Genomic DNA, 14,865 nt, shown 5'->3' on the forward strand with positions numbered 1-14,865 from the left:
AGACAGTTACTGGCTTTTATTTCATAGAAATATTCGCTCTATATCTCGACTTTACTCGGTGCGAAGTTTTTTAGCGGGATGACCTAATGAGGGCTCCACTAAGAAAATTTGCGGGGAGTAAAGTCGAGATATAAAGCGAATTTAAATACGAAATAAACACTAATCACCTTTTTTCTGATGTGGCTGGAAAGTGAGCGTCATTTAACAAATAAACAGAAGCAATAAAGGGTGTACAACGGCGAAAATAAACTGTCTCGGTATGGACGTCGCCATCTTGACTATCACGTGATTACCCCCTCTGGTACTGAGCATGTAAGTCTTGGGGGATAGCATTAACCGATGTAGCGTGAGATTTGCAAGACCGTGAAAACCTTAAGATAAACCGGAAGTCTTGCATTTCTCACGTTACCACCGTGAGACTTACTAGACCGCTGGCCGTAAAAACCCTAAGACCCATCCCTAAACACACTTAATACTTAATTTATTCAAATTTTTAGTAGTTTTCTTAATATTAAAAGTACCAAATGACTTTTTACATAAAGAGTGCACAGAGCTACGGTTTGGACAATTGTTATTTCCTGACATTATTGGTGAAAGTTATTATAGCAAATAATGAAAACGGCCCCGAGTAAAAACGGCGTCGCAAGTTTAAACGGTCACTGTTTAAAATCAATGTGCTTACAAAGGACCCACATTTTTAAGAATATGTTTATGCTGAAGTGTTTCCACAAGTACACTTAAAAACGTTAAGATTTCACAGATTCTGTATAGGCTTATATTCAGAAAAAAACTTAAATCTTGAGGTATTAAGTATTTGTAAGTGTTTTTATTTAACTTTAATTATTAGTTTTCTAGGTGAATTAATTAAAAAAAATATTGTCAAAATTACTTAAGATATGGGAACCAAGAAAGTGAATCTTGGTTCATTTTGTAATGCCTTTACAGTTATTTCTCCATTCGTCAAGTTATTGACCGAAATAATTGTGGTGGTGCTGGCAATACTTAATATTTATCATTGCTATCAATAGCAATTTCCCATTATTTATTTGTCCAACATATAGGATCATAATTGTGGTGGTGTTCATGGCTAATAATACATTATAATAATACCTGCATTTGAAACGTGTTAGACACACTTATTTACTGAAATAATGATGTTGGTAGCGATGTCTTATATTTCTCATGGATACATGCAATAAGACAACTAACGAGTAAACTCATGACGATCTTGTACGGGGTTTTTGAGTGGACTTTTAGCATCTAAATCATTTGCTTTTAGCATCTAAATCATTTGTCATTTGTAATAATCATTGAAATAGGGTAAGAATCGTTGTTCGATCATCATACAATGGTACGGTTTTGCATTCCTCGCGAGCATGTTTATATCATACTGCACATGCGCAAAACCCATTGTTTTCCGGTAAATCTTAACTTTCTCACGGTCTTGCGAAATTTACGCTACACCTGTAATGCGTTATAATTGTATCTGGGCCAAAATGTGTGTCGTCGTATGAAGATGCAGATAGTAGTCCGTAGACTGACAATATGCATAGTATGTTGCAGTTTAAGACTGACAATATGCATAGCATGTCGCAGTTTAAGACTGACAATATGCATAGTATGTGGCAGTTTAAGGCTGACTTAAACATAGTATATCGCTGTTTAAGACTGACAATATGCAAAGTATGTGGCTGTATACGACTGACAATATTCATATTATGTTGCTGTTTAAGACTGACAATATGCATAGTATGTGGCTGTTTAAGGCTGACTTAAACATAGTATGTCGCAGTTTAAGACTGACAATATGCACAGTATGTTGCAGTTTAAGACTGACAATATGCATAGCATTTTGCAGTTTAAGACTGACACTATGCATAGTATGTGGCTGTTTAAGGCCGACTTAAACATAGTATGTCGCAGTTTAAGACTGACAATATACATAGCATGTCGCTGTTTAAGACTGACAATATGCATAGTATGTTGCAGTTTAAGACTGACAATATGCATAGCATGTCGCAGTTTAAGACTGACAATATGCATAGTATGTTGCTGTTTAAGACTGACAATATGCATAGTATGTGGCTGTTTAAGGCTGACTTAAACATAGTGTGTCGCAGTTTCAGACTGACAATATGCATAGTATGTTGCAGTTTAAGACTGACAATATGCATAGCATGTCGCAGTTTAAGACTGACAATATGCATAGCATGTCGCAGTTTAAGACTGACAATATGTATAGCATGTCGCAGTTTAAGACTGACAATATGCATAGCATGTGGGTGTTTAAGACTGACAATATGCATAGCATGTCGCAGTTTAAGACTAACAATATGCATAGCATGTCGCAGTTTAAGACTGACAATATGCATAGTATGTGGCTTTTTAAGACTGACAATATGCATAGTATGTCGCTTTTTAAGACTGACAATATGCATAGCATGTCGCTGTTTAACACTGACAATATATATAGCATGTCGCTGTTTAAGACTGACAATATACATAGCATGTCGCAGTTTAAGACTGACAATATGCATAGCATGTCGCAGTTTAAGACTGACAATATACATAGCATGTCGCAGTTTAAGACTGACTATATGCATAGAATGTCGCAGTTTAAGACTGACAATATACATAGCATGTCGCAGTTTAAGACTGACAATATGCATAGTATGTGGCTGTTTAAGACTGACAATATAAATAGTATGTTGCTGTTTAAGACTGACAATATGCATAGCATGTCGCAGTTTAAGACTGACAATATAAATAGTATGTTGCTGTTTAAGACTGACAATATGCATAGTATGTGGCTGTTTAAGACTGACAATATGCATAGCATGTCGCAGTTTAAGACTGACAATATGCATAGTATGTTGCTGTTTAAGACTGACAATATGCATAGTATGTGGCTGTTTAAGACTGACAATATGCATAGTATGTGGCTGTTTAAGACTGACAATATGCATAGCATGTCGCAGTTTAAGACTGACACTATGCATAGTATGTTGCTGTTTAAGGCTGACTTAAACATAGTATGTCGCAGTTAAAGACTGACAATATACATAACATGTCGCTGTTTAAGACTGACAATATGCATAGTATGTTGCAGTTTAAGACTGACAACATGCATAGCATGTCGCTGTTTAAGACTGACAATATACATAGTATGTCGCAGTTTGAGACTGACAATATACATAGCATGTCGCAGTTTAAGACTGACAATATGCATAGCATGTGGCTGTTTAAGACTGACAATATGCATAGCATGTCGCAGTTTAAGATTGACAATATGCATAGTATGTGGCTGTTTAAGACTGACAATATGCATAGTATGTCGTTTTTTAAGACTGACAATATGCATAGCATGTCGCTGTTTAAGACTGACAATATATATAGCATGTCGCTGTTTAAGACTGACAATATACATAGCATGTCACAGTTTAAGACTGACAATATGCATAGCATGTCGCAGTTTAAGACTGACAATATACATAGCATGTCGCAGTTTAAGACTGACAATATGCATAGAATATCGCAGTTTAAGACTGACAATATACATAGCATGTCGCAGTTTAAGACTGACAATATGCATAGTATGTGGCTGTTTAAGACTGACAATATAAATAGTATGTTGCTGTTTAAGACTGACAATATACATAGCATGTCGCTGTGTAAGACTGACAATATACATAGCATGTCGCAGTTTAAGACTGACAATATGCATAGTATGTGGCTGTTTAAGACTGACAATATGCATAGCATGTCGCAGTTTAAGACTGACAATATGCATAGTATGTTGCTGTTTAAGACTGACAATATGCATAGTATGTGGCTGTTTAAGACTGACAATATGCATAGTATGTGGCTGTTTAAGACTGACAATATGCATAGCATGTCGCTGTTTAAGACTGACACTATGCATAGTATGTTGCTGTTTAAGGCTGACTTAAACATAGCATGTCGCTGTTTAAGACTGACAATATACATAGCATGTCGCAGTTTGAGACTGACAATATGCATAGTATGTGGCAGTTTAAGACTGACAATATACATAGCATGTCGCAGTTTAAGACTGACAATATGCATAGTATGTGGCTGTTTAAGACTGACAATATGCATAGTATGTTGCATTTTAAGACTGACAATATGCATAGTATGTTGCAGTTTAAGACTGACTTAAACATAGTATGTCGCTGTTTAAGACTGACAATATGCATAGTATGTCGCTGTTTAAGACTGACTTAAACATAGTATGTCGCTGTTTAAGACTGACCTAAACATAGTATGTCGCAGTTTCAGGCTTACTTAAATGCATTATCCTATCCGTTTGCATACGTAATGTTACATGATAAGTCTTTAAAAATTGCATGTTATATATTGTATTGACACTGCAACGTAAAGGACTCTCGGGCATGTATTTTACATTACAGTCGAGGACTCCGAAGCACTCCAATGTTACGACTGCTTTTTGGGCTGCTGTGAAGACAAGTTTAATAAAGATGCCACTGGAGTTTCGATTGCAAACTGCAAGGGCTCTTGTGTGAAGAGTAAGCTCAGTGATGGTACGAATGTGTTTTTTACCACATTTATATAGCGCCCTTTTCATACTCGAGGAGTGCGTTCAAAGGCGCTTTACATTTTTTCCCTGATCACTGGGTCATAAGTCGTCCGTTAACATTTGTGGCGCAGTATGCAGCCACGGCACATTGATTTATTTCCCTTACAGGTACCCATTTATTCACCTGGGTGGAGAGGAGCAGATGTGTGCTAAATTTCTTGCTCAATGAAACTCCAGTGGTCAGGGCGGGATTCGAACCAGGGACCTCTCAATCCCTAAGCCAGCGTCATACCATTAGAACTCTGCTCCCACAGTTTTGCTGTCTTGCTTTCAAGACAGCAAAGGCTGTTATTAATTAAATTTAATTTGTTTACACTCTATATGACCTTCGCATGTCTACTATTGTCAATTATGACCTTTAGCTGCATGATATTACAACTGAAATTAGCATATATTTTTTTCTCACAAACCCAAATCTAGCGAATTGTACACAGGTTAATATGGCATCCAATAGGTTTCAAATGTGTTCATGTTTAAAAATGTGTTTGATCCGTTTCAGCTGAGATCGATGTGTGAAGAAGTTGAAATAATACACAAATTATTTTGACAATGATACTATATTCTTCCACAGACCAATACACAAGGTGTATCACCCCATCGAGAGACCATGCATACTTTGAAATAAAGACTTAAAGATGTGTTTTGTATAACACGAATGTTCATAACGCACATAAAGCACCACATGGTTCAGTCTTTGCAATGATGTGCTCCATATATAATATCAAAATATATTTTTCACAAATAGTAAGAATAAGTTATAAATAAGGTAAGTCAAGCGGGAGTATACTTAACCTTAGATATTGCTTTTGCCGATAATTCTCAAAAGTTCTCTTATTTCAATATCAGCCTTCTCGAGATCGTGCTCGCCGGACAAGATGGATGATGGATGCGAAAAGGAGGGCGTGACCGAAACCTGTGCGTGCAACTCCAACCTTTGCAACGCAGCCTGTCCTGTGTCTATTTCTATGTTCGCAGTCATTTCATCTAGCTTGGTTTCAGTCTTGGCTTATACATTCTAAATCACGAAAAAGAACCTTTTTTTTTTAAATATACGTTTGTTTCATGTTAAAAGAATGTCTTATTCACCGATTTAGATTAATGAAGTATTTGTATCGAAGCGAATTAATATTATTGGCGTATTCTCACGTCGACGAGGTTTCACAATTTATGATCCTCTAGCTGATTAGCATTAATTTGAGACGAATTGCTGCTTTAGTTTGTATAATCTTGTACCATAATAAAACTAGTTCATTTTCTGCACGTATTCAAATAGGTCTTGCTTGCAACTTTATTTTTAATGTTTTGATGTCGACTTCAAAAAGCGATGTTTGTATGAAAAGTATAGTTTTTCTAAACATATTAAACATCTGAAAATGTCTTATTTTAATCCTAATAAAATGGATCTTAACATTAATCGAAAAAAAAAATACTTTGAAAGATATCAAACCAAGGATTTACTTGTATTAGCCTTGACATATTCAACAAATTTATGTTTTATTCAACTATTTATCTATAATCCGTTTTGCTCTTATATTGACCAAAGAAATAATGGAATGATTTGATTTTAGAATAATTATTCGCATGTTAATATGACATTTGCCCGTATTTTCAGTTAATCTCTTTTGTGGATCTAAAATTACTCTATATAACATGTGCGTATTATGCAACATTTTGTACTTTTGCATTTGTGTAATACTCTCTCATTATTTGTACCTTTTAATAAAAAATAAAAATTTAATAACATTTAAAGTTTTGTCGCCGTTACCAACGTCACACAAACGATAAGGCCCCAACAAAAGTCGCCTTGAACAAGGCATACGAAAAACAGAACAGAACAGAATTGTATTACTCATAAACTTTACTGTTTTTAGTGTTTAACAAAATAATAAAACAACATACATGATATGATATAGCATAAATATTATAATATAGTAATGGGAAAACTTTACAGATATTAAAACAAAACTAGTTTTATATCACATAGGTAACAGTGTATCTAGCTAAATATCGGACCGTTTTAGTATGTCGTTATAATCAATAAAGGAAAACAATAATTCAATTCGAATCCAAACCATCATATTGTTTAAATAGCAACGGCAGAATAAAACATTACAGTTTTAATTAGTGTATATGCAATACAATAACAGCATATAATCTTTATGCAGTAAAATATCACAATATTAATAGTTTTGAAGCAACACAAAATATACATTTGAATTCTTAGTAGAATACCGAATTATATGTATGCTTAATGTGAACGCAATATTTTTATAAGCATATAATAAATAAACAAACAATAACAACACTCCGTTAGTCGAAGTTTCTCAAATCTTTGCGTGGAATTAATTTATGTTTCGGGGTAAAGTTAAAGTATCTTCATTTATTTAAATATCTTGCTTTTCGGATTGTAAAAACATCACACACTAATCAACTAAATTTGGTATTATATTATAATATGTTATTTTGCTTCTGCGGCAATGCGTGAAATCAATGTATAAGCCCTACAATTAATGTCAGACTTTTACTAAAAACGATTTTTATGCCCCCGGATCTAATGATCATGGGGTATATTGTTTTTGGCCTGTCTGTCTGTCTGTCAGTAATTGTTTGTGTGTGTCTGTCCCAAAACTTTAACCTTGCTCATAAAATGAAAACTCTTGGGTCTATGTTCTTTAAACTTCACATGTGCATGCATCTCATTGAGATCTACAATCAAACATGGTTTGAGGTCACTAGGTCAAAGGTCAAGGTCACTGGGGGCATTGTGTTTCACAAACACAGCTCTTGTTGTTAAGGAAAATTGATGTATAATTGTAGCCAGTAAACATGTATGTTTGATTGTTCAAGCGAACATCAGCTGTGTTATTTAAGATGTGTACATAATAACTAATTATTGTATGGATACCCGAATTTGTAAAGAGCAATAACTAACGGTGTGTTATAAAAATGTACATTTATTTATGGTTGTACATAACAACAACAAAATAAAGCAGTCATGGTAACATGCATACACATACTAGAATTCATAAAGTACATAAAAAGCTATGTGATTTAGTAGTGCACAAGATGATCGCTAGTATCTATATTAACATTTCAGGAGCGTTTTGACATTCAAGAAAACGTGTTTTAAAGTATAGTCGCAATTATTTATGTTGGTTTTCGACTTCAATCCAACTATTCGCATAGGTTCCGAATATAGGTTCAACATGAAATGCTCTTGAAATATAGTCAGAACATAAAACGATTTGCATTTAGCAAAAAAGAGCAAACTTATTTTTGGGAGTATAGCCCAAATATTTAAACGATTTCGAAACATGTCATACTAGATATGGTTGGTTGACAAAATAGTAATGCGTGAGTTATACGTTGATCGGAATTCATTTCAAACTGTACAACATATGAGATAGTAACGTTTTATTGGCTCATACTAGTACACACATTTACGAAAAGTCGCATTACTGTGTACGACTGCACGATATACCAAAAAGTCGCATTACTGTGTACGACTGCACGATATACCAAAAAGTCGCATTACTGTGTACGACTGCACGATATACCAGTCGTCTTCCTTTCGTGTGAAATAACAAAAAAACTAGAAATTTCGAAAAGTTGCCTGTTTTTTTTCTCAGATGCAAGTTTTTTTTCTTGCAGTCGAACTTTTGCTGTATTTATTAGCAATTATGCGACAGTTACTTATTTAAAAAAAACATATCCTTACTAATAACGTTCTTTAAATTGACTTAAAGTGATTGATCAAGTCGAGCCTTAGCAATTATTTTATTATGTTATTTTGATATATCTCAGCGAAATTGCACGATGATCCACCCATTTTATTTTTGCTTGTCAATCCCTGCTGCCGGGAATAAAAAACGGATATGCCAGTCCGAGATAGTAAATTTGTGGGTTGTACACGTCTATTACATTTGATGAGTGAGGAAATGTTCGGAGGAGTTGTTGTTCGTACTTGTCATCCGTGAACGTCGACGCATCATTGAATTCATACGTTCGTTTGAGAGGCTGATGCTAGCATGGGACTGCTGCTGCTGGCGTTAACAATGGCGTTCTGAGCTGTGTGTTGACCATTTTGGCGCGAAGAAGAAAAAAAACAACGCTCCTGATTATAATTCCCTGTAATATATAAACAAATAATGTTATTATAATTAATATAATGATATTATTGAAAGTACAAAAAAAGAAGAAATTATGTTTCCTTATCTGACATGTTAATGAAATATCAACTATGCTGTGCGTTTTTCATCCACCGAATAAACATGCTGTATTTCAATATAAAACATCGTCCAATGCCAAATGAATAAGGAATGTTTTGGTCTTGCACAAATGCGCATTGTGGTATGGAACATTTTAATTAAGTTTCAATTTAACAGTTGAATGAATGTGGAAGTTCCACAAACTAAAAACGTTTTATGCGGGCAGACAGACGGACGAACAGACAAGAAAACCGTCTGCCTTGTAAGCTATGTTGAAGCACAAATAACTAAAAAATGCGTAAACTATGAGGATAATAAAATATGAGTTGCACGTCTGGAGTTATTTGTGATGACATAATTTTAGTTTCAAATTAGCCGTATGAGAAATGTGGAGGAAATGTGCTTCACACATTTATGCGGACAAACTTCAATCAGCAGTTGTTACCGTCACGCCTGGTTGTCCAGATGAAGACGACCATGATCACTACCGCTACTATTGCACCTGAGGCAACGGCATAGAGCCACACATCTGTAACAAAGGTGACGCAAATATTGTAACACAACAAAGGGAAAATGTACATGATGTTATTTGCATTTTCATAGGTGCTAAATGTTAATAAAGTATTCAGTATTATTTCATATCGCGATGTAGGTGTTACATTCAACTAAAAAATACAATTTACTAAAACTGATACATTGGTATAAATCAACTGTTATGATATGATCGAACACAATTATCGTGATCTTTTTTTCAAACTTAAAATCACCAACGGCTTGTTTCAATAGCATTCTCTTTCAAATAAAGATGCATTTGTTAGGGCATAAGAACTATTGATAAGAGAAATGTACTCTATAAACGGTTATACCGTTTTCATCCACGCTTTAAATGGTTGTACTGTTTTCATCCATATAAATCTGATTTAACACAGGGGCCTGTACTATTTGTTTGAATATATCCATGTGTTTTAATTGGTATGTGTTAATAACAACGTATGTGTTAATAACAACCTTTCTCATTAACAGACACATAAATTCAAGAACGTAAAAACAAAATACACACACTAACATACCGAACTTTTCGTTTGTACTAGGAATAGTCATTGTCGTCGTCATCGTAGTAGTAGTAGTAGTAGTAGTCGTACTAGAAGTAGTAGTATTTATATCTTGGGGGACAATATAGTTTAGAGATTTGCTCGTAATGCTGCACGTATTGTCTACCAAACAACGACGAGTTGTGTCGATTTTCTGCACAAACATCGAGATGGTTCCGTTAAAAGAGCTGTTTACCTGTATGCATTTCACTTCGTGTGACTGCAAAAGATTAAAACAATGATAAATAACTCACTATAAATGTATAGTAGGATATATGGTATAGTATGCAGTGCATGCATTTAAATATCAACATACAGTTTACTTGTATCTTATTTTGCACATTTTAGCTTGAAACATTATGCATTTCGCGGAAAAGGATGTAATTCTGAATTAACATTTAACATGAAAGTGGATTGTGTCTGATATTTGGATAAACCACTCGGTATATTTTTCCACTTCAAAGCAATGATATGATGATGATAATGATGATGATGATGATGATGATGATGGTGATGATGATTATGGTGATGATGATGATGATGATGATGATGATGATGATGATGATGATGATGATGATGATGATGATGATGATGATGATGATGATGATGATGATGATGATGATGATGATGATGATGATGATGATGATGATGCTGATGATGCTGATGATGATGATGATGATGATGATGATGGTGATGATGATGATGCTGCTGCTGCTGCTGCTGCTGCTGCTGCTGCTGCTGATGATGATGATGATGATGATGATGATGATGATGATGATTATGATGATGATGATAATAATAATAACAGTATTATTATTAGTAATATTGATATTATGTGGCATAGCATACTCTCAAAGGCCTGTGACGCTTTTTGGTCTCATTCACTGTGATATGCAGGCACCTTTTGGTCTTCTTGTGCACGTAAAAATCGGGCTTGAATTTTCCTTCAATCTGGATTTCGTAGAAATTCGACGACATTGGGACTGTAAAAAAAATCTTTATTTTAACTAGGGTAAGATGGCATACACAATCGCATTGGAGCAGATGTCGCAGGACTAACAAATACTAATCAAAGAATAACCATTAAATGTTTGTCGAATCACTATAATTTTGCTAAAAAAAGGCGTGAACACGTTCATTAATTCTTTTCTTGAAGAAATGAAGTCTACAAGATAAAAGCAATTTCTGATAATTAAAATGGATAGAATGATCAACTTCTTTAATAACATGCAGCTATTTTGCTGTTTCGTTTTTGAAAACCAAAGTTCATGAACATAGATGTCCCTTTAAGCCTCGAAATTTTAAAAGGGTCATTTGTTTCCTAACACGCCGTACAGAGAGCATTAAATGTTTATTTGTTACATATTTCTGATTTGGTAATTTGCTATAAGATACCATAATAAATACTTTCGCTGTACACTGCATGCGTCTTTATTCAATTTAAAGAAAAAGTATATTTTTACACTTGAAGCGCTCTGTTGAAAACGTCTTTTTCTATAACAACTCGTGAAATAAAAGTATATCATACACCGAAATCAATAAATATCCTATATATTCCGCAAGTCTGCCTATGAGTATAAGATTTAAAATTTTAACGATTTCACTTAGTAAATATTACATTTTGACATGTTATGAACGGTGTTGACATAGCAGGTCAATGTATTTCATGACAGGCAACACAGCAGTATTTAATGAACAGAACAGAAATGTAACGCAATATGATGTTTTTTATTTGTTTTCAGTAACATCTAAAAAGCTGGGATTTATGAGTCGGCAACCCATTTTTCGGTTGACAGTTTTGCGATCACAAGACTCGGGTTATTTACCATTGCAATACAGACACAGGGTTATTTACCATTGCAATACAGACACAGGGTTATTTACCATTGCAATACAGACACAGGGTTATTTACCATTGCAATACAGACACAGGGTTATTTACCATTGCAATACAGACACAGGGTTATTTACCATTGCAATACAGACACAGGGTTATTTACCATTGCAATACAGACACAGGGTTATTTACCATTGCAATACAGACACAGGGTTATTTACCATTGCAATACAGACACAGGGTTATTTACCATTGCAATACAGACACAGGGTTATTTACCATTGCAATACAGACACAGGGTTATTTACCATTGCAATACAGACACAGGGTTATTTACCATTGCAATACAGACACAGGGTTATTTACCATTGCAATACAGACACAGGGTTATTTACCATTGCAATACAGACACAGGGTTATTTACCATTGCAATACAGACACAGGGTTATTTACCATTGCAATACAGACACAGGGTTATTTACCATTGCAATACAGACACAGGGTTATTTACCATTGCAATACAGACACAGGGTTATTTACCATTGCAATACAGACATGCAAAAACATGAAGAAATCTCCCAAATCTATATTAACAGTCTAGATTTGGTTCATGTCAGTTTGTTTAGAGTTAACAGTCTAGATTTGGTTCATGTCAGTTTGTTTAGAGTTAACAGTCTAGATTTGGTTCATGTCAGTTTGTTTAGAGTTAACAGTCTAGATTTGGTTCATGTCAGTTTGTTTACAGTTAATTTTGAAAATATTATCAAATGCAGCAAAACGGATCGTAAGCTTAAAAGTAAAGTTAAAAAAAAAATGAACGAAAATTCAACATGGAATAAACAAATATTAATGGTCGCCAGAAAAGAAAGGGTCGGTCAAGTTAGAGGAAACAAACAAACAATTTTAAGCCCGATAAGTTTACTTTTTACTCACCCCACGTCAAAACCAGCCTGTCATCAGTGGACATGGTGGCATTAAAGTCACTTCCGGGAGATCGGCTCATCTTGTGGGGATTGTAAAACTTACAATCTGTAAATTGGTACATGTATATCGGCTGATTATGTTGATATTTTAGTCAAAATACATAAAACAAATGTTTTCTTAATCAATATTTTATCAATTCAATTCATACACTTGGACACTTTTTACGCAACACTTTTCAAATTTAAATATCTCAATTATTGATTAAAATTTTGATTTGATTAGAAAGTTTACGTCCGATCATATGACTACATTCTGAGCAAGCTCACGATAAAATCATTTATCCTTGACGATCGGACGCTGTAGCACGTGGGGAATGAATGGTTTCATCTGTTTGCACGTGTTAATGGTGGAAACGCAGTATTATTCTAAATTTATTTCAATTCATCATTTAAGTTGGGTTTTTACATCAGGATAACATAAAACTAGTTTATTTTTTTTAATGTATGGCTCATATGAATATTTAAGAGCGCAACCGCGCATTTTTGCCAATTGCAGGTGACCTGCAAGTGTATTGGAGACTTTTCTAACGCAACATTTTCCAAACTTTAATTTCTCTCTAATAAGTAAAGATTTTCATTCAAAATTGAAGAGGTGATCATTTGACTACATTCGGTGCAAGCTAACGATAAAATCATCCATCCGTGTCGATCGGACACTTTATCACGTGGGGCGGTAGCATGCAATTTACCAAAAGGCGCTGCGCGGTACCGTTGCGCTTCTGAATATTCATATGAACCTTTCATTTTTAATGAATTTAATGTTTTTTTGGTGTAAGAATCCACATAAAATGATGAAATTGAAATAAATTTATAATAATTTTTCGTTTCATTATTTCCACGTGCAAAAAGAAGAAACTATAATACCCCACTTGCTAAATCGTCCAATCGTCACGAATGAATGGTTTTATCGTGAGCTTGCGCAGAGTGTAGTTAAATGGTCACATTAAAAATTTTTAATCAAAATTTTAACTCATAGCAGAGATATTCAAATTTGAAAAGTGTTGCGTTAGAAAAGTCTCCAAGTGTATGTCATGTTCAAATTATCTTAATAAATACTGTTTAAAACAAATGTTGTTTGCTTTCAATAAATGTTTCTATACTCAAGTCACAATAAAGTCATTCGTAATGCTTTAAAAATTGTATCACATTAGTAATATTATATAAAATATACGACAACAGTTAGTGAAAACAAGGCAATTAAATAGTGGTGAGGTAAAATTGTACAATGTTATCAAACAAATGTCCTAATGTATATGAGCGGTAACTTAGACGGATAAGAAGTTTCAAAGTTCAGAATTCATGTACATTAAGTTGAAAGCACGAAATGTGCAATTGTATCTACTCACGGTGGCCTTGATCTTGGGTGGTTATTATAAACCCGGCGTGATTCTGAAAATATTTGTAATATTACAGGTCATTTAATTTATGTACATAATTAGATTACACAATATTACACACATATATACATGTATAGCATAGTAAAATATCAATAAAATTTCATATTTTAAATAAGATTAAATTTCAATTTAATAACTGAATGGTGTAATATGCACCCGAGAAACAGAATAACAACTTTTTCAGTCACATTCAACTAAACTTAATTTCTTCTTGTTTCCAAGTTTTAAAAAAACAGTTTCATATAGAAAAAAAAAGTTTATTTAGTACACAATTTCAATATTTACACCGCATTTTACAATTGATAATGAACGTTTTAATAACAGTATTACTACCATGGCATTTTCATCGTGTTAAGTGTTAATATTTGACATCAATGATGCGACATTGCAGGAAATTCCTATATCTCGATATTGCGATGTACTATTATGATTTAACTATGTTAGTGCTATACCAAATATAAAGATCTAACGAGTAAAAAAAAACTATTTACTTACATCTTTGCTGTTGCAGTGTTGCTTGTCGAAGTGAATTTCTTGCGCACCAATATAGACGACGCTGAACACAAGTATTTGAGGTAGTAATCCAAGAAGGGTCATGGTTCGATTAAGGGCTTATTCAAAATGCATATCTCTTCTATTGGTTTAAACGCTCAAATCTCCACATTATTGAGACATAATAACTCGTTTACTATGGGATCATGACACTGGCCGTAATTTATCGTCCGATACAT

At 34.1% G+C, this 14,865-nt stretch overlaps 1 protein-coding gene and 1 long non-coding RNA gene across 2 annotated transcripts; one reads left to right on the forward strand and one right to left on the reverse strand.

Moving 5' to 3' along the window:
* The first annotated feature begins 884 nt into the window (after positions 1 to 884).
* LOC127882419 (GRIP and coiled-coil domain-containing protein-like) lies at positions 885 to 6,321 on the forward strand. Its single transcript, XM_052431050.1, has 2 exons — positions 885 to 4,562; positions 5,465 to 6,321. The coding sequence occupies exon 1, from the start codon at positions 2,136 to 2,138 to the stop codon at positions 3,045 to 3,047; it is 912 nt and encodes a 303-aa protein (XP_052287010.1). The 5' UTR covers positions 885 to 2,135; the 3' UTR covers positions 3,048 to 4,562; positions 5,465 to 6,321.
* A 3,597-nt stretch (positions 6,322 to 9,918) lies between these two features.
* On the reverse strand, positions 9,919 to 14,122 carry LOC127881394 (uncharacterized). The gene is made up of 4 exons (XR_008050039.1): positions 14,084 to 14,122; positions 12,688 to 12,783; positions 10,767 to 10,900; positions 9,919 to 10,137 (listed from the first exon to the last, which is right to left on the reverse strand). It is a non-coding gene; the product is annotated as an uncharacterized LOC127881394 (long non-coding RNA).
* Positions 14,123 to 14,865: the final 743 nt, after the last annotated feature.

This window comes from Dreissena polymorpha, chromosome 5 (assembly GCF_020536995.1).
Source record: "Dreissena polymorpha isolate Duluth1 chromosome 5, UMN_Dpol_1.0, whole genome shotgun sequence".
Classification (NCBI taxonomy): domain Eukaryota; kingdom Metazoa; phylum Mollusca; class Bivalvia; order Myida; family Dreissenidae; genus Dreissena; species Dreissena polymorpha.

Excerpts from the sequence above, each read along its gene's own strand:
- LOC127882419 (XM_052431050.1), top strand. The coding sequence starts at position 2,136 with ATGCATAGTATGTTGCAGTTTAAGACTGACAATATGCATAGCATGTCG.